We start from the raw sequence: 17926 nt of genomic DNA on the forward strand, positions 1-17926 counted from the left end.
GCTATGACTGCACCTGTGTGCGTGACAAGTCAGGCAGGGTGAGAGTGGATTTGGGGATCCAGCTGATGGGCAAGGCAAGGCAGCAGGCACCCTCTGTTTATTTGGAAGTGGGTAGGAAATCGGGGTGCTTCTAGGCAAGGGGTCTGTTGGCTTTCTGAGGGGTCTGTGGACCTGAAGGGAGTGGCAGGTTGGCCCAGGCCTCTGTTCCAGCCTGCAGCATCCCCAGGGAGGGAGGGAGCAGGAGGAGGGGTAGGCAGGGGTGGGCTGGGGTGCTCTGGGACAGGGAGCAGGGAGCTGGTGTCTGGGCCTGGCACTCACTCTCTCTGTCACCCTGTTTCCACCCGCACCCCCACCCCAGGAGCACCTAAGCAGCCCTCTAGCCGCTCTGCGCTCCAACCAGATAATTACCCTGAAGGTTCGTAGGTTCTGGAAGGTCTCCGGGCCCCTCTGCTGAGAGGCTCCCTGGACGCAGAGCCCAACATTGCACGTCTCCAGGTCCTACAGTGGGAGGGGTGGGGCTCCCAGGGCAGCAGCTGCCCATGAAGGCAGCAGTGACCCAGAAAGGCCACAATCGGGCTCCCAAGTCCTCAGCTGGGTCCCTCCTCAGCCCAGGTGGCCCCTGCTTCTTAATGCTCATCCCAACAACCTCACATGAGTTAAAATGCTTTCAAAAGCAAGAGGTGGATTACATGCCATCTTTGTTTTCACATTCCTAAAGCCACGGGGCACTCAGCTCCAATGGGTAGAGAGACCAGAAGCAGCAAGGATTTCCAGAAACGAAAATGACATCAGATAATGTGATTGCAAGTTGCCTCCCCTCTAAAAAGTGGTTGAACATGCTGGAGACATCTTTGCCCAGCCTCTGTTTTCCAAGCCCATGAGCCCCAGGGTGAGACCTCAGTTGCACTTAGCTGGTGCCCATACCGGTCACACCCTCCACTGGCTCAGCACCCGGGAGCCAGCCTTGGCACCACCCTTGACCATCCTCCCCAGATTCGCTGACACTAGCCTTTCTTCTTCAACCAAAAAAAGAACCCAGAGGTCACCACACACCAGCCTGGCCTCAAGGACCAATTTAGCTGGTCTTGTGGCTCCCCAGCCACAGCCTTGGAGTCTGCTCCCCTCAGCCCAGCAGCCTCGGTCCACAACCAGGGATGGCCGGGGCTGGCAGTGCAATGTTGGGCCGTGTGTCAGGAGGCCTCTGTGGCCCACCTTGGCCACAGAGGGCAGGCCAGGCCAGGTAGGGCCACTCTCCTGGTCGGGGAGGGCTGCTGGCCAACACTCCCTCAAGGGATGGGGTGCCACCCAAGGGCAAGCTCTGCACTGCACCCACAAACCTTGAAGCCCCGCCCACGCCCTCCTCCTGTGCCTCATGCTCGCTAATCTCTCTTCTCTCTTCCTCTCCTCCCACCCTCTTGGCCGCCCTGCCTTCCTGGCGACTTTCGACCCTCCTGAGCACCTGTGATCTTTGGCCTTTGCCCTCTGGCCTTCCACCTGGTCTTTCTCCTCAGCTGCTGCCTCTCCTCAATTCAGTGCGGCTGGCTCCACCCCCAGTCATTAAAAGGCGGACCTTCCAGGTAGACACCTCCCTTGCCCAGACCACATCGGGCTTCCCGGGGACTGGCAAGTCTCTGGGCCCTGACAGGCCAGTTGGGGCTGCCAGCAAAGCCAGAATCTCACTCCACTCTCGTTACATTAAACTAGATAAAAATGGACCCACAAATGCCATAGACATGAAAATACACAACACCCAGACCCAGGAGTCACGACTATTACCTCACCATTACTGCTCATAACAGCCACCATCAACAGCCATCACTGTGTGCCAGGCACTGAGCTGTGCTTTTTACAGGCCTGATTTCATTTAATTCTCTCCACAGTTGTATGATTTAGGCATGATCATCCTTATTTCACAGATGAGGAAATCAGGCTCAGAGACATTAAGTTGCCCAAGATTACACAGCCAGTAAATTGCAGAGCACCAAGATTTTCTTCCTTACTAGCTGTGTGATTTGGGGCAAGTTACTTAACCTCTCTGTACCTCAGCTTGCTCGTTTGTAAAATAAGGGTAATAACAGTTCCTACTGCCTAGGGTCATTGTGTACACAAAGCACTGGGAATAATTCTGGCATAGTTTAAGTGCTATGATTAAACTGAGGCTCAGAGAGGTGAATTTGTACCCAAGGTCACACAAACAGCAGGAGGCAGGATGGGAACTGGCAGCCAGGTCTTCAGACCCCACATCCAGGGCTCTCTCAGTTGGACCTACACCCTTTCTATTTAAAAGTGTAGGTTGCTTAGTATCTGATTGCTGGTAACCTGAGTTTGAGAATCGAGGGAATTTGCAGAGGAAATTTAGCCCACAACTGATAGATGTAATCATCGTGAGCAACCGCTTCCTTCTTCCTGCCTTACAAGCCAAGGAGGCTGGGATTGGACCAGATCACAACGAACAAAGAGCAAGAGACCACAGACCAAGGGATCCAGGCAGAGGTGTTACAGCTTGATTCTAGACCAGGCAGCCCATGGCTGCCACTCACGCCACCAGCCTTCCTTATATTGGGGGTCGGGGTCCCCCTCAAGGCTACAGTGGTGCTGGAAGTGGCAAGGCTCAGAGATGCTCTCCGAAAGCCTGACAGCAGGGCCAGGAGCCACCATCTGGCTTGACTCAGGAGCCCAGGGGCCTGCATGTTCAGGCACCTGATTGAACAAGGCTGAAAAATCACTCCAATTAACAGCTAAAAATACAGAGGGACACGTGATACGTGTGCTACCCGAGCCTACATATCCCATTACACCAGCCAAATCCTCGAGAGCCTCCACGTGCTCCGAGTACTTACCCCAAGCATGGCTCTCAGGGGGCCCAGTGCCAGCTCAGAGAAGCACCAGGCCCACCCCACCCTCAGCGATCCCACTGTGTCAGACGCCCTACCAGGGGAGCTGAGTCCTTGCTCTCAGAGTGGCCGTCGGCCCCAGCCCCCAGCAGCCACCTCCCGGCCTTAGTTGCGTCAACCGCTGTTTGCTGAGCCCCCACTGGGTTCCAGGAACTTCTGTAAGAATTCTACATGGATTATCCCGTGTGATCCCACACCAGCCACCCAGCAGCGGCGGTGCCATCCTCGTTATCCCCACATTACAGGTGAAGAAACTGAGAGGGGCTGAGGCTTGCTCCTGCCTCCCTTTTCAAGAGCGAGAGGCAGGTGATCCAGAACTTTCTGTGCTGCTCTGACCTGATTTCCACAGGAAAGTGGGAAGAATAGGGGCCCCTGTTCTGCCTGCTGCGGATTCGGCCTGGAGAATAAGGTTTTGATGCTGTCAGCCACCGTGGGACATAAAAAGGCTTGTCCATTTCCTATCAATAAACCAATATTGATTTTACAGGCTCTCTAAGATGCTTAAACATAGGGTCTAACATTAGTTGAAAGAGGAGACTTTATGTAAGATATGATGTGCTTAGCAGATGGTGTTGGAGTCATTTCCAACGTGCATAAAGTTGGATGGTGAGCAGTTTTTGCTGGGGGCTTATCTGGAATGAATAGAAATAATCTGGAGTTCTGAGTTTGGGTCCTGGCTCCCCCCCACCCCGATTTCTCCCTGTGACCTTGGTCAGAGAGCTCAACTTCTCTGAGCTTCAGTTTTCTCTTCTGTAAAGTGGGACTTGTGATCCATTTCTGCACCTGCTTTCTCCCCCAAGGACACTCAGAGCCCTCAAGCAGCTTCTCAGAGGTTGTGACAGGATGCAGCCCAGGCCCCAGAGTGGCACTGCTGGTGGCATTGGCCCTAGGATGTCCCAACGGAGAGATGGTTCAAGCAGGTGCTGCTAAAATCTTTGTTCTCATCCTGAGGTTGTGCACTCCTGTTTATAATCATCATTTTCCTCTATGGGGTTTGCAGCAAGCACCATCAGCTCCCTTCTTCATTTAGGGAAGCAGGAGTGTCCTAGAGGATTACTGAGATCACACTGAGAAGGATGGGCCAGCCTGGAAGTCTGGTCACCTGTGCCCCACTGCATCCCAGCCTGGAGCTCTCACACCTGCCAGGCTGTTCTGCTTTAGTCTGTCGCAGGAATGGGGCCCTTATCAAGAGCTGAGCCCAGATCCCCCCTAGAGATGTCACATAGAAAATTACATAATGACTCTGGCTGGCCCCAGGCCCCAAGATCTGGGTCGCATGGACCAGGCTCTCTCTTCCTCCTGAGGGAACTCGATCCCACCTTAACCTCTCTGGGCCCTGGGTCCATCCTGGGCATATGCACGGTGGGTGACAAAGGCTGGGCTCAGAGCAGCTGAGTGAGGAGTCAGGGTAGGCAAAGGAATAGCAATAGCATCCCCATGCAAAGAGCACTTGACAGTTTCAAAATTCAACCAAGCTAAGGGTTGCAAACTCAGCTGTCCCCTGAGATCAGGCACCAATCACGTAAGTGACAGAAGCAGGCTGCATGCAGAAAGGATATGGAGTGTGGGGACGGAAGCAGCTGGGGAGCCCAGGCAGTGGCTGCCCTCCGGAGTGTGGGCCTAGCTGGCCAGGGCTCCCAGTTTTTCTTCAGAAGCCACTAAGCCAAATTTTTTACATAAAATCTCTTGCCCAATTGTCTGGTGAACCAAACAAAATTCTGTAGCCTCTGACCCTAGGATCTCAGTTGATCCTCTGGGCCAAATAATCAAAGACAGCAAAAAGTGGTGACAGGAAGCAGGGAGCAGCTGTTCTCATTTGATGGCAGGGAGACTGGGGCACAGAGATGGTGCACTCTCCACAAAGGAAGGGGGGCGGCCGGGCAGGCCCAGGCCGCCGGCCACCAGGCATGGACCCTGGCCATCTGACCAGGCCGGGAGCAGGCCTTTGGGCGTGCCGGGGGCATCTCACTCACTCCTTTGCCTCTGCCACCGCAGCAGGGCTCTTGCCCTGGGGACCAGCTGCTCCTGCAGCAAGTCCTCTCTGGAAGCCTCTCCTCTGGGGGCCTAATGTCTTGGCCATCTCCTTGCTGCCACCAGTCCCTGCATGTAATCACCACCACAGCATCACCACCATCACGCCACCACTGCCTCCCCCCAGAGCCCACGGCGGGGCCTCACTGGGTGCATGGCACTGGGGCGGGAACCGCTTTGCAGCCCTGGGGCTCTAACACTTGTTTCCATGAACCTCAGGGTGAACAGGGCCAGGCTGGCATTCAAGGCCCACCAGGGCCACCAGGCCCTCCTGGACCGAGTGGACCTCTGGGGCACCCAGGACTGCCAGGGCCTATGGGGCCACCTGTAAGTATCCCTCCTGCTCTCCACTGCTTCTTCTCCTTCAAGATTTGTTCCAAGAATTCTCTGGAAGTTTCCAAACCTTGTATAACCAACAGGAACCTGGGTCCCTGCCAAACAGGCAGAAACACCTTGGCAGGGCCACTGAACGTGGCTGGCCTGTGTAGGAGCTGCCTATCCCTGTCACACTCACCTGTTGCAGTCTGGTTCTGGAAACACACGTCCTGGGACCCTGCGCTCCACTCCAGTCATTGCCTTCCAGAGAGGAAATCGCTAACAGGCCTCCCCTCTCCCAGCCTCAGCAGAGAGGAGCTTGGGAAAAAAGTCCCCAGGACCACTCTGATGGCTGCCCCTGACCCTGGGCTTAGGAAAACCTGAGATGGGGAAGTTCTACAGGAGGTAGCAAGGGGGCATCCTAAGGAACACACCTGTCCCAGTATATGTAGGTTTCACACTCCTGGGCCACCTCCCAGCTGGGCTGCACACCTGGTCGGCCAGGAGGACCCTGCATCGAGTCTGGGGATTGGACCACTGCTGGGAGGGGTCCAGCGGGGCCAACAGGCACCTGCTCCAGGCAAGACCACACTCAGGCAATATGTCGGTGCCAGAGTCCACCAGGTCATCTGTTGTCAAGCCCTGGCCAACCCCTGACTCTATCTCAGCCCAGTTTAGTACAAGAAAGTACCAGGGCAGAATAACTTAGCAGGCCCCTCAACTTCTTTGGAGAAAATGGGTTCTCCACCCAGAACTAAGACTAACATCAGCAGTTACTGGAGGGACAGGGGTTAAGGACATAGTCTGTTTGATGTTTTTTCCACGTGGCTTAAGAAAAAACCATAAAACTTATTCTCTCTTATGACAACAAAGCATCATACATTCATTGTGAAAAATTTGGAAAATAGACAAAAAAAGTTGTAAATTGCCTATTTTCCAGAGTTCCCTGTCATTAACATTGTGGAGAGTCCTTTCCATTTTTCTCCTTAGACTTATCTGCACATGAACGTTTTCTAGGTTGGTGATGTTCTGAATAGTAGAGCAGTTTGTAGCCTGTTACTTTTTTCACTTAATAGCATAAACCATGCCCTTTCCTATGTCAGGTAGTCTCCCATGATATGGATTTTAGGACTGCTGGCTCTATTTACAAGGCAGTTATGAATTCTCTTCTGCAATGTGTATATCCTGGAACATAAATGTCTGTGCACATATTTGATGCTTTTGCAGCAATGGAGTCCCAGAGGTCGGATTGCTGGGTCAGGGATGCCCCTGCCAAACAGCCCTCAATGGGGACAACCACATTCCAGGCCACTCAGCTTCACGTCTGGGCCCTCAGCTACCCCAGCTGCCCAGCTGCAGTGTAGGGTCCCCCTGGGCTGGGCGACAGCTCTGGCTGACCAGGGCAGCCAGCTTGGCCAGAAAGCAGCATAGCAGAGTAAACACTTAATTTACTAGGAGACAGCTCTCCTGCTCAACTTGACCCTACCATGGATTTTAAATATTTCCATGATTTCTCCTCAGAACCCAGGGTTTTCTCACTTCCATGGGTTTCTAGATGGGAAAACGGAAAACCTGAAAGGTAGTGAAATTTAGGGAATTGAACCAAACAAACCAAGCTGAGAAAACCAAAGTGCTCAAAATTGACTTATTCGCTGATGGCCCTCCCCCAGACACACTGGGCTCCCCATCCCTGAACCCAAGCCAGGTGGTTTTCTTTGTTAGGTTGTTTATAAAAGAAAAAACCAGAAAGCATGTTTTTCAAGCCAGTTGAAACAGACCAGACTTGGGCATCATGGTTTCCTCCCACCCATGTTTGCCGTCCAGACCCACTCCCGAGACCACGCCGGAGCCAGCCTTCCCTCACCTCTCCTTCAGGCTCCCACAGGGCCGCACCACCTCCCTGCGCTGGCTGCCGAGGTTACAGTGCCCGGGAGATGGGGAAAGGAGACAGAGGGCTCCCCCGCAGTCTGGCAGGGCCAAAGGCAAAATCCAGGTTCTGCTGGGCAAGGTCAGCTTTCCAGAGAGCGGTTCCAGTTAGGAGGTGGGTGGGTGGGGATCTGGACCAAACCACACCATCAATTTCACAGGATGCCACTGACCTATTTTCCAGTGGGCGAGCACTGCGGAGTTGCCCATGGCGCCCATGTGGCTCCAGAGAGGGACATGAGCCTGTTGTCCCCACGTGCCCTCACCAGGCTTCAGACACCCTTCCAGCACCCTCTAGATCTGTTCTCCAGCACAGCCAGAACCCATCCCAGCTATTCAAGCACTACTCTGCCCCCAGCTTCCACTGTAAACATGACTAGCCCTCACCATTTGCCAGTGGAATCCATCTCCACACATCTTTTTTTCTTGCTTCCACAGGGCTTACCTGGGCCTCCTGGACTGAAGGTGAGGGTCCTTCTGGGTGATGCATCAAATGGGTAGGAGGGTTGCCTGTAGGAAGGCAGGGGACGCAACACTCGGGTACTGAGTAAGGAACTGGAGGGCTCTCAGCCGAGAGATGGATCATGAGTGGCTCATGTAGAAAACGCCACTCGGAAATTGATTGGGTCCCACAGAGACTGCACTTTTGTGGGCTCAGGCCTAGCAAGTGCTATGGTTGGAATGGAAGATGCAGCCCCACCCTCCAAAGAGCTGACGTACGGTCTAGTTGGAAACTCAAGATGCCCAGGGCGCTGTCACAGCATCCCAATAAAACAGTGTTTCATAAGGGGCCAGAACTGGGAAGAACCTTTGGGGTCATCTGGTCTCTTTCAAAACCTTATCTGGAAGCCCACAGTTTAAAACAGCCTCTCCCTTTGAAGCTGGGGTCCCTGCAGCTCTGGGGATGAGAAGTTGTGAATCACTGATCTCACCCAATCATTTTACAAATACAGAAGCTAGAGCCCTGGAGAAAAGTGACTTACCCAGCAGGTGCAACAGAGTGTCAGTGGTGGAACCAAAACTGACACTCGGGTGTCCTGGGCCCCTGCCAAGTCCACCCTCCGTCTCCCTCTGCCTCTGCAAGGCGGGGACTCATTCTGAAGGGGCCGATGGTCCCTGTTGTTGTCCCAGGGATGGCTGGAGGTGGATGTCAGAGGATTTGGAGTCAGAGGGAGGAAGAGGAATGGTTACTGTGAGGCGGGTGGTGAGAGCTGAAGTCTGGCGCTGGGAAAACCCCTCTAATGGTCTTCTCTTGGTTCCCCCAGGGAGACCCAGGGATCCAGGGCTACCACGGCCGGAAGGTAAGAATGAAGGGACGGGAGGATCCCACCCTTCAGTGACAACCAAGAGGGGCTTCACCACAGAGCACACAGGGTCTGGACTTAGTCACGCACACGCACTTTTGCACACACACCCAGCAAGAGCCTGAAAACCTTTTGAAGTTGGCTGAACAGGAGTTCATGCCTCCATTTGAGGGAGGAGGAGGCTCTGAGGGGGCCGGGCCTCAGCCAAGTCAGTGGCCTGGCTAAACCTGAGACCCAGGAGTGTCCCCTGCCAGCCTGGGTGGCTGTGTCTGCACAGAGGCAGGCCAGGTTCTCACTGGCCCCCGAGGGCTTGGTAAGTGGGAGCCAGGTAGAGCTCCACACTGAGTGTGGTGGGGGATATGGAGCGGCCCCAGCCCTGCTCTCTGGCAGCTCACAGGCCAGAGAGACTGAAGGATTTCCTGCACAGATAACCCTGGTGAAGGCAGACCGTGCTAACTGTTACCATCCCCAAAGTGCTGTGTGAATATGGGGGGTGGGTGCAGAGAGATTAATGCTAGGTTGGGAGGAGTTTGGGAAGTTTGCTGGGAGAGGACAGCCTCTGAGCTCAATCCTGGTGATTGGGTAAGTGTATTGATTATCTACTGCTGTGTAACAAGTCCTGTCAAACTTACTCACTTCAAATGATTAATTATTTCTCATGATTCTGTGGATTGGCCATCTGGGGGTTCCGCTGTCTCCTCTGGGCTCACTTATGCAGTCATGTGAGATGATGAATGGAAAGGCTGGGGAAACAAGGTGGCCTCATCCATGTGCCTGGGGTTGGCGCTGGCTGTGGGCCGGGTACCTCTGTTCTCCTCCATGTGGCCTCTCAACCCCCAGTAGAGCAGACAGGTTTCCTCACAGCATGGCAAGCTCAGGGCTGTGTTCAAAATGGGCAAGTCCCAGGGCACAAGTGCTTTTCAACAGCATGCCTTGCATCACGTTTGCTGATGTCCTGTTGGTCAAAGCAAGTCACGCAGCCAAAGCATGCAAGTCAGAGCCTCCACTTCTTGTGAGAGGATCAGCGAAGCCTTTGTGGCCATTTTAAATCTACCACTGTGGTCCTTCAACAAGTAAATTTCAAGGGAAATGGCATATTAGACAAGGAAATAGTTTGAGCAAAGGCCCAGAGGTAGTCATTACAATAACTATATAACATAAAAAATAACTTTAATAATAGGCACCACTTACTGAATGCCTACTATGTACCAGGCTGTGCTTCAACATGACCTGCATTATATCTAATCCTAAGACCACCTTAGGAGGCTGGTACTATTCATCTCCTATTTAATAAATGAGGAAACTGAGGCACGCCTGAAGTCACATGACTCATAAGTGACAGAGCAGGAATTCAAGTCCAAGTCTGGGTCCTTCCCATGGTGCACCTGCCGCGAGGAGCCCATCCCGCCCTCTAGGCCCTGGCTGGGAAGGTGCCAGAGCACCTTCCAGAGGAAGCAAAGAGACGGGAAGGAAAGGCAGGGCGAGGAGGAGGAGGGGTTCTGGAAAGGGAAGACTCCCTCTAAAGAAGCACACTCCAGCACACTCTGTGATTGGGCCGCTGCCGTCACCGCAGTGTTTTATGGGTGCTTGGGGGTGAAACGGCAAGACCTGAGAGATCTTTCATTAGTTCTGCATAAACCATGAAGTTTGTACTGTGTCAGGAAGTGGGAATTACGGCCCCCACGTTTGCCTCCATCCACTCACGCAGGCTCACAAAATTTACTGCCTCCTGGTGCAACAATGGGTCAGCTTTCCCATTAGCAGCCAGACCAGCTCTTCAAGCCATGAAGAAACGACAAGGAGAGGGAATGCAGAATTTTCCCCGGGGTCATGAGGATGCCTGCGACTGGCATCCATACCATGCCGGATGTCTGCTCCTGCCAACTGCAAGTCTGATTCATCCATACAGGAGGTTGGGGGTCTGTTGCTCTGAGGATGGAGAGGCATCAGCTTAAGGCTGGGTGTCATGATGACAGAAGGCCTGGTTCCATGAGTGTGGCAATTCTGGGCTCAGATTGTGGGAGGAATCATTCATTCCTGGCTGCATTGACTTTGTAGAGAAAACCAGTGTGGTCCTGCTGATAGGGCAGCTCCTGACCCCTGGGAAGCCTGCTCTGAGGAGAGAAGGCTCAGGGCTGCTAGAGAAGGCTCGAGCATGGAAAGGAGAACGTACTTCTTTCGCATGACTAAAGGTAGCGCAAGTGCTGATGGGTCCCTTGAGAAGGAGGGAGCTCCCCGTCACCAGAGGTATTCAAGGAGAGGCTGGATAATCACGGGTCTGGGATTGTGCTAAGAGAAGCTTGTGTACCAGATGGGAGACTGGATTAAGATCCAGTTCAGGGAAGCTGCAGCTTCCTGAGGACAGAGTTGGCTCCATATCCCCTAGAGAGGAGCAGCCCCTACCCCGGCTTTATGAGTCAGTCCCCTGTGTCTTTGCCAGGCCTTTCTTTATCCACATCCAGGACTCATCAGAAGCATCATTGTTCTTAGGTGCCTCGAGGAATCAAGAGGCCCTTCTTCTTCATGCTCAGGTCATGCTCCCCACCCTTTCTTTCTCTGCCAGCCCCCCTGACTCCCACCGCCTTCCACATCGGCCTCTTCTCGTGGAATCTGGAGGGGCTGTGAGGCTGCTAGCCCACTGCCTCTCTGGGTTTCTGGAAGGCTCCTGCTGCCTCCTCTTCTCTAAGCCTGTCCTTGGGACTTTTCAGTAGGTGCCTCTGGAGCCACCAGATAGTCTCAGCACCTCATCTCTGTGCCGGCTCTCACTCTGCTAGGACCCTTGTCCTGTTACCACTGAAGCCACAGCCTCCTGGTCCAACAGAGTCCAGAGGGCATGCACTGGGGGCTGATGGCAGCAGCAAAGAGTCTGCCCCCAAGGACTTAGGAGTCATTCCTCAAGGCTGAGTGACACTCAGGAGGCTACAAGTGCCTGCCCCGGCCCCACTGGTGTAGTGGGCATGTTGGCCCCAGGGACCACCACGCCCAGGCAGAAGTTTGCTTCCTGTCAGAACTCTGACATGAAGAGTCTGGTGCCCAAGGACAAGGGTAGCAATGCTTCCCATCCCTGGTTTAGCCAAAGGCCGTTCACTCCCTCTCTCACTGGTCCTCACCATTGCCCACTAGTTTGAGCTCATTATCCCCACTGGACAGATGAGAAGCTCAGAAAGGTTAATACTTTGTTCAAGGTGCACAGCTGGTGCACCTGTCATGCTGGTGAATAGTCATGCCGGGATTGGAAGCTAGGTTTCATGAGTCCAAACCCAGAAGCCAGTCTTCTTGCGCCAGTGCAGAGGTGAATGTCTGCTCAGGGGGTCTCACCTCAGGCTAACTATGCACAGACCACCCTTGCTTGTGGTTTCTCTGGGATGTGGGGGGTCAGCCCCCAAGCTCCCTTCTTCTGTCCATCAGATCTCTTCTCTCTCCTCCCCTCTTTTCTCTGCCTGGAATGAGGCCTGGGGAGGAGGCACCAACATGAAGGGCAGCTTGATCACATGCTGGGAGGATGAGTTTGCTCTCACCCGCCACCCCAGGGAGGAGGGAGTGCCAGCGGGTGGGGACACCGAGCTGGGACAGAGGCCGCAGGATGCCCCTTGTGTTCAGGGTGTGAGGGGACCCGCATGGTAACTGATAGACCCTCCACATCTGCTTCTATTGCTCTGTCCTGGTGACTTGACACACATGCAGGGAGGCCTTTCTTTCAATAAGAGGTGAAATTTAACTCTCAGCAAAGACATTTCTCGTCCTGTGAAGTTTGTTGATGATTAGTTCCATCCACCACCCACCCCCAACCCCAGCAGCTGGTCCCTGCCTGGCATTCTCTCAAAGGCCAGCCAGGCCAGCAGGAAAGGGTCTCCACCAGCTCCTTGAGATCACAGCCCAGTGTGGCCAGCAGGCCTCATGCTACCCCAGCCCCACTCACGTTCAGCCCTGCTGCCTAGACACTGTGAGTATTGTTGTGCACCCATGTGGTACCTATTTGATCCAAATTTATGACACCCATCCACTTTAAATATGTTGTAAGACGCAAAGTGTGTTTAAAACATTACAACCCTGGCTCTCTTTCAAGAGGATTGACGAATATTGTCAGACTTTGTGGATCACAAAACCTGGTGAGATCTTATCTCTAAGCACATGGGAGCTGGTCTGTCCGTCTTGGCAGTGGGGTGTGCATTTGATGCATATAGCGGTCTGGGTGTTAAGCCTTGGGGTTTGCATGAAGGACTGGAGCTGAGCACACATTTCCCTCCAGCAGGCTGCGGGCTGTGCGTTTTCAGACCAGAGGAGGAAGGATGTGATAGACCAGCTTGGAACTGCAGGTGCTCCTCTGGAGGCTGCAGGGCTCCCAGAAAGAAGGACTCCCAGGGGAGGAGATCCAACGGCCCCATGGTCAGATAGCGGGAGCACTAGAGTGAGGGCGTGAGGAACGGAAGCTCGCCCGCCCGGCCCATCTCTGCCCTGATTCTCTGGCCGTGCCAGCCCATCTCCTCACCCCTCCTCCATCCTACAAAAGGGCAGGATCATTCTGACCTGCCAGGTAGAGCAAGGCATCCTGTTGGTGGACATACTTCTGTAGAATGGTAACTAGTATTAGTATATCTGCCTTACTGGACCTCTTCATGCCAGGCTGTGTAAGGGCACTTTGCTGGCATCAACTCACTGGATCCTTATAACCACCCTAGGAGGTAGGTTTTATTCTTATTCCCAGTTTACAGATGAGCAAACCCACGTTCACAGAGGTGAATCCCCTAAGGGCCACCGCTACAAAGCAGTGGAGCCAGGTCCGTCTGGCCCGAAAGCCTTGTACGGAATGGCTTTACTACCTGGTCTTAGGAGCCTGGAGGGGCTCGTGATTTCCAGTAGTTTCATCCCCACTCCTCCTTCTGCTCCACTAGAAGGAAAGAAGGAGGGAGTTGGGCTGTTTTCCTTCTTGTGAGAAAAAGATTGTGGCTGGATTCAGGCCCTCCTCCAAGCCTCCCAGACTCTGCGAGCAGGACACAGAGCGTCTAAGGCAGAGAAGTTGGGGTATTCGGTGCATTTTAGTCAAAGAACCAAGGAAGGGGAGTACTTTGCCTATTGGCACTGAGTCCACCTGAATGCTTCCCCAGGGAGCTGGCCTGGTCCTGGGACCTCCAATAAAGCCAGGAGAAGGCAGCTGTCTCAGGCCCGCCCCACTGCAGCGGAGAAACCTCCCTGCACCCCTCTGGCTCCTGAGGACCTGGGCAACCCCAGGCTCCGTGAGATGGAAGCCGTAGACAGTAGGAGCCTTCTGGAGTAGGGACAGCACTTTCTTTCAAAGCCATGAATTCCCAGCAGGGGCATCCAGACCATTTCAATTAAAGCAGATCAGGGAGCTGAGAGAGGGGCCCCAGATCTGAGGCCTCAGTGGGGGCTGACTGGGACTCTCACTCTGCCGGCCTCCAGCCCCCCAGCCTGTGCTCTCTGGGCCCTGTTTCTCCTGCACTCCAAAGTCCACAGATTAATTAGAGCTGACTTTTCTTTTTGGAACTAACTACAAAATCAACCCATCTCAAATCGAGATTACAAGCCAGCCGCCCTTCCAAAGCCCTGGCCTTCGATGGGGCGCCTGACCCCGGTAATTCCCCGGCTCACTTCCTGCCGGCCCTAATTACCGGAGGACCTGGCGTTTCTGCGGCCCCAGCCCCCTCCAGGCAGGAGCTGGCTAGGGCAGAGCTGCCTTTCTCCTGGAAGGGAGTCCTGCGAACTCTTTAGGGGAGAGAAAAACATTAGCCCTCCTCACCCTGCTTTTCCAGCCCCAGAAAGGGCCCTGGTCCAGACTTAAGGCCTGAGTCACCTACTGGCCTCCCCCCAGCCCTCCACGCCCCACACTTCTCCCCTGCAGAGAACAAAGAGTCTGTGTGGTGCTGCTTGGGCCCAGGGCCCTCCCACCCCAGAGCTGGGCCACAGCGGGACCCTCACGTTAGGAAGGTTTTCCCCTCCCCATGCTTCTCTGGCCTAACCTTGCTCAGCCAGAGCTGACCTGGAAGCCCCCACCTCCTTCCAGACTACATCTTCTTGCCAAGTCCCTGCCCTGCTTGTTCAACAAACAGTAAATCACCAATTAAGAGAACAGGAGCACGACCAGTTTGTGCTCCAAGGAGCTTGCCTCCAACCTGTCATCTGGGTAAAAGATGGTCCTCCCACCTGGAAGCGGGACCAGGATAGAGAACCTACTGCAGCTGGCACGCGCTCGTGCAGGGGCAGCTGGAGTCAAGTGGCATCCAGCTGGGGGCTGGGACGGCCTTCAGGGTCATTCGGGGTAGTCCTCTCTCTATCCACCCATGCTCACCCAGCTCTATCTTAGCCGCAAAGACTGAAATCTGCCTCTTCCAGGCCAGCAATCCAGCATCATCAGGTCTGGGCACCAAGGTTGAAGAGCCATCATCCCAGGTGGTCGGCCAGGCCGGCCTGGGGGTCTCAGGCCTGGTCCCACAGCAGCTGCCACCATCTGTGCACATGGGGTAAGACCCTTCGTAATGCTCAGAGTGCCCACTTCCCCAGCTGTAGGATGGCCCAGGTTGGGTGGCTGACAGCCCCTAGGGGAGCCTCCTGGCTCCCCACTGGGAGGACAGGAGAAGGCAGAAGTAGAGGGGATACATTGGGGCCCTCAGAATTTGGCAGACTATCAGAGCTCCCTCCCCAACTAAGACATTAGTGTGTTAGTGGATCTAAATTCAGCACAATTCCAAACTTAAACCTTCTAAATAGGAGAACTTTTAAGAAGGGAAATGGGAAAGAAGGAGCCTCTAGATGTGCTCGCGCAAAGACAAGCCACGAGGAAACGCTCCTGCGAACACAAGTGTGTCTTTGTCCTCCCTTCACCAGTGGCTGCCAGAAACCCCCCCACCCCCGCACCCCTGCAAACGAGCGCCCTTGCCCACTGCCCTGAGTCCTTGATAATGACTCTCAGCCCTCTCTCCCCTCCCCCACCATCCACAATCATCGTCTTCTGGTGCAGGACGAGCCCAGTTCCCGGTGCAGAGGTCAGGCTGGGGCAATCCCATGGAGACAAGCCCTGGAGAAGGAGACTGATGAGAGTGGAGTGAGCCTGCAGGGTGGGGTCAGCCGGGGGCACCCCTGCTTCCTGCCCAGCCCAGACGTGGGGGTGAGGGAGGCCCCCAGATGGGGATCAAGGGAGTCTGGGTCACTTGCAGAATTAAGAGATCTGACCCAGAGGGGAGGGGAGTGGCAGAGGTCAGCCACCCTAACGAGGAGGGCTGCCTCCTCAGAGGCTCCAAGGGGCCCTGGATTTCCTTGGAGTGTGTGGTTGTGTCTTTGCATACAAACTAACACGGGCTGAGGACAACCCTGATTAGTCCAGAAACCCTCACTCCTGAGGTTCTGCTCTCCACAGCTCATGTGGAGACTGGGGACAGAAGCCCAGAGATGGAGTGTGGACAGACCTCAGCTGCTTCCTTTGCTGAAGCATCGCAAGGTTGTCCCTCAGAGCAGGAGGAGGGGAGAGCAGAGACCCACTGAGCCCCTCCTAGAGCTGCAGTTTTACCCAGAGCTAACACTCCCTCTCAGGTGGAGCCCTCTTTTGGAGCTGCCAACACACCCAAGTGTCACCTCCTCAGCTTTGGCCTCTCCCACCTAAGGGCCTCTCAGGAGCAGGGGTGGGTAGGAGGTGTCTAGTCTAATTGCACTTTGCAGATAAGGAACCTGGACCCAGAGAGGGAAAGTGACTTATCCAGGGTCACACAGACAGCCTTTCCTGACTCCCAGGCCATCTCCCTCAGTGGAGGTGGTAAGGTGAGGGTGGGTGCGTTGGAGGAAAGCTGAGGGGAAGATGGGAAGAGGAAGAATGAGACAAACGGGAGATCCCTGAATAGTCAGGGATGCCCAAGCTGACCTCCCACCTGTACCCACCCCCCAGGGGACTCTGTCTGATGTCCCTGGGGCTGAGTCAATCCTGGGAATGTTTGGAATTGTTTGGAATGTTAGCAGGAGACCTGGTCCTCCAAAGGAAAGAGTAACGGGGACCTCAGAGGGCGCTCCTGAGGAGGGGTCTTTGAGAACCTTAGAGCTACAGTCGCCAGACTTCTGACAAGGTCCTCTGGCGCCCTCTGCTGGCCATAGAGCAGAACTGTGCTTGTAGGCAGGGCCTGGCTCAGCCCCTTTCTGGTGCCTGTGATTAGACAGCCCTAGGCTGAGCAGTGAACCTTCACTCCTATGGAGAACAGCCCTGAGGCTCCTCCAGAAGAGAGAGCTTGCCCTGCTTTCGGCCTGCAGAGAGTGGGTAATGGAAGTGATGGAACACCAGCCTTTCTGTAGCTTGAGGCTGGCTGAGAGAAGGGTACCTGGGTTTTGGCAGACAAAAAACCTGTGTCTGAATCCCTGCTCTGCATGACCTTGGCAATCATACCCAGCCTTTCTGAGCCACAGTTCGCTCACCTGTGAAACAGGAATAACATCCACTCCCACACTGATCGTAGGGGATTCTTTTTAGAGATTGAATAAAGGAAGGATATAAAGGCTTAACTCAGTACCAGACACGTAACAGGTGTGGTAAATGGCTGTCCCTTTCTCTGCTCTGTCCCACCAGAGACATTTTCCAGAATTTAGTGCCTGGGGCAGACCTGGGGCACCAGCTTGTCTGCTGTGATCACTTCTGAGTCCAGCTTCAACACCCCTGCCTGTGGCTCAGGGGTCCTGGTGGGCCGGGGTGAGGGAGGGCTCCTGAGTTTGAAGCTAAAGTTTCTGGGCCTTTTGCAGAATTCGGAGACTTGGCTCAAAGAGGATGGAGGTGAAGCCGTCCCAGGCAGACATGAATCTGTGAATGCAGGTTACAAATACACAGTGGTCCCTGCTGTACTGAGGAACCAGCACTGGGTCATGGGGCAGAGCGAAAGGCTTCATAGCGGAGATGGTGTTGGACCTGGTCCCCAAGGAATGAATAAGGTTTTGAGTTAAGGAAATAGCAGAAAGGCATACAATGGTGAAAATGGGTGGTGTTTTCAGAGAAACGGAGAGCAGATGTTGGGATGTCAGGTGAGGAGGCCAAAAAGGAGTGGGAGTGGAAGGCCATGCTCAGGAGCCTGGCCCCTCTTCCATGGTCAATGCTGGGCAGTGGCAGGCTCGGCCAAGTGGGGGAGTGATATTGTCCAGTCTTTGTATTGGGAAGCTTACCTGGATGCCAGTGTGGAGCCCTGATCATGGAGGGGACAAGGTTAGAAGTAGCTCCAGCCTCAGCCAGGAGCAGGGTGGGCCAGGACTTCCTGTAAGATGGCAGGGAAGGGATGAGGACAGCAGAAAAGATGCAGGCAGGTGGGGCCAGGCTCCGCCTCTGCCCGTGGGACTTGCAGCATGGTCTGCAGCCCACAGGGCCTGGGCTGCTCCCACCTGCACTGCCCAATATGCTGGGTTCTGGCTGGGGCTTCTTTGGGGGCTCAACTCGTGGAGACAAGAGCTGCCTTATTCCTCCCCTGCACCCCTCCC

At 54.5% G+C, this 17926-nt stretch overlaps 1 protein-coding gene across 3 annotated transcripts in view; it reads left to right on the forward strand.

Moving 5' to 3' along the window:
* Window positions 1–17926, forward strand: part of COL13A1 (collagen type XIII alpha 1 chain) — a 158518-nt gene that overhangs the window by 101745 nt on the left and 38847 nt on the right. For all 3 annotated transcript variants that reach the window (XM_032491543.1, XM_032491542.1, XM_032491541.1), the window contains 4 exons: window positions 1512–1577; window positions 5145–5252; window positions 7605–7631; window positions 8432–8467. In XM_032491543.1, coding sequence (XP_032347434.1) covers window positions 1512–1577; window positions 5145–5252; window positions 7605–7631; window positions 8432–8467 — 237 coding nt within the window. The remainder of the gene's footprint in view (window positions 1–1511; window positions 1578–5144; window positions 5253–7604; window positions 7632–8431; window positions 8468–17926) is intronic.

Source organism: Camelus ferus, chromosome 11 (genome assembly GCF_009834535.1).
Source record: "Camelus ferus isolate YT-003-E chromosome 11, BCGSAC_Cfer_1.0, whole genome shotgun sequence".
NCBI classification, from domain to species: Eukaryota; Metazoa; Chordata; class Mammalia; order Artiodactyla; family Camelidae; genus Camelus; species Camelus ferus.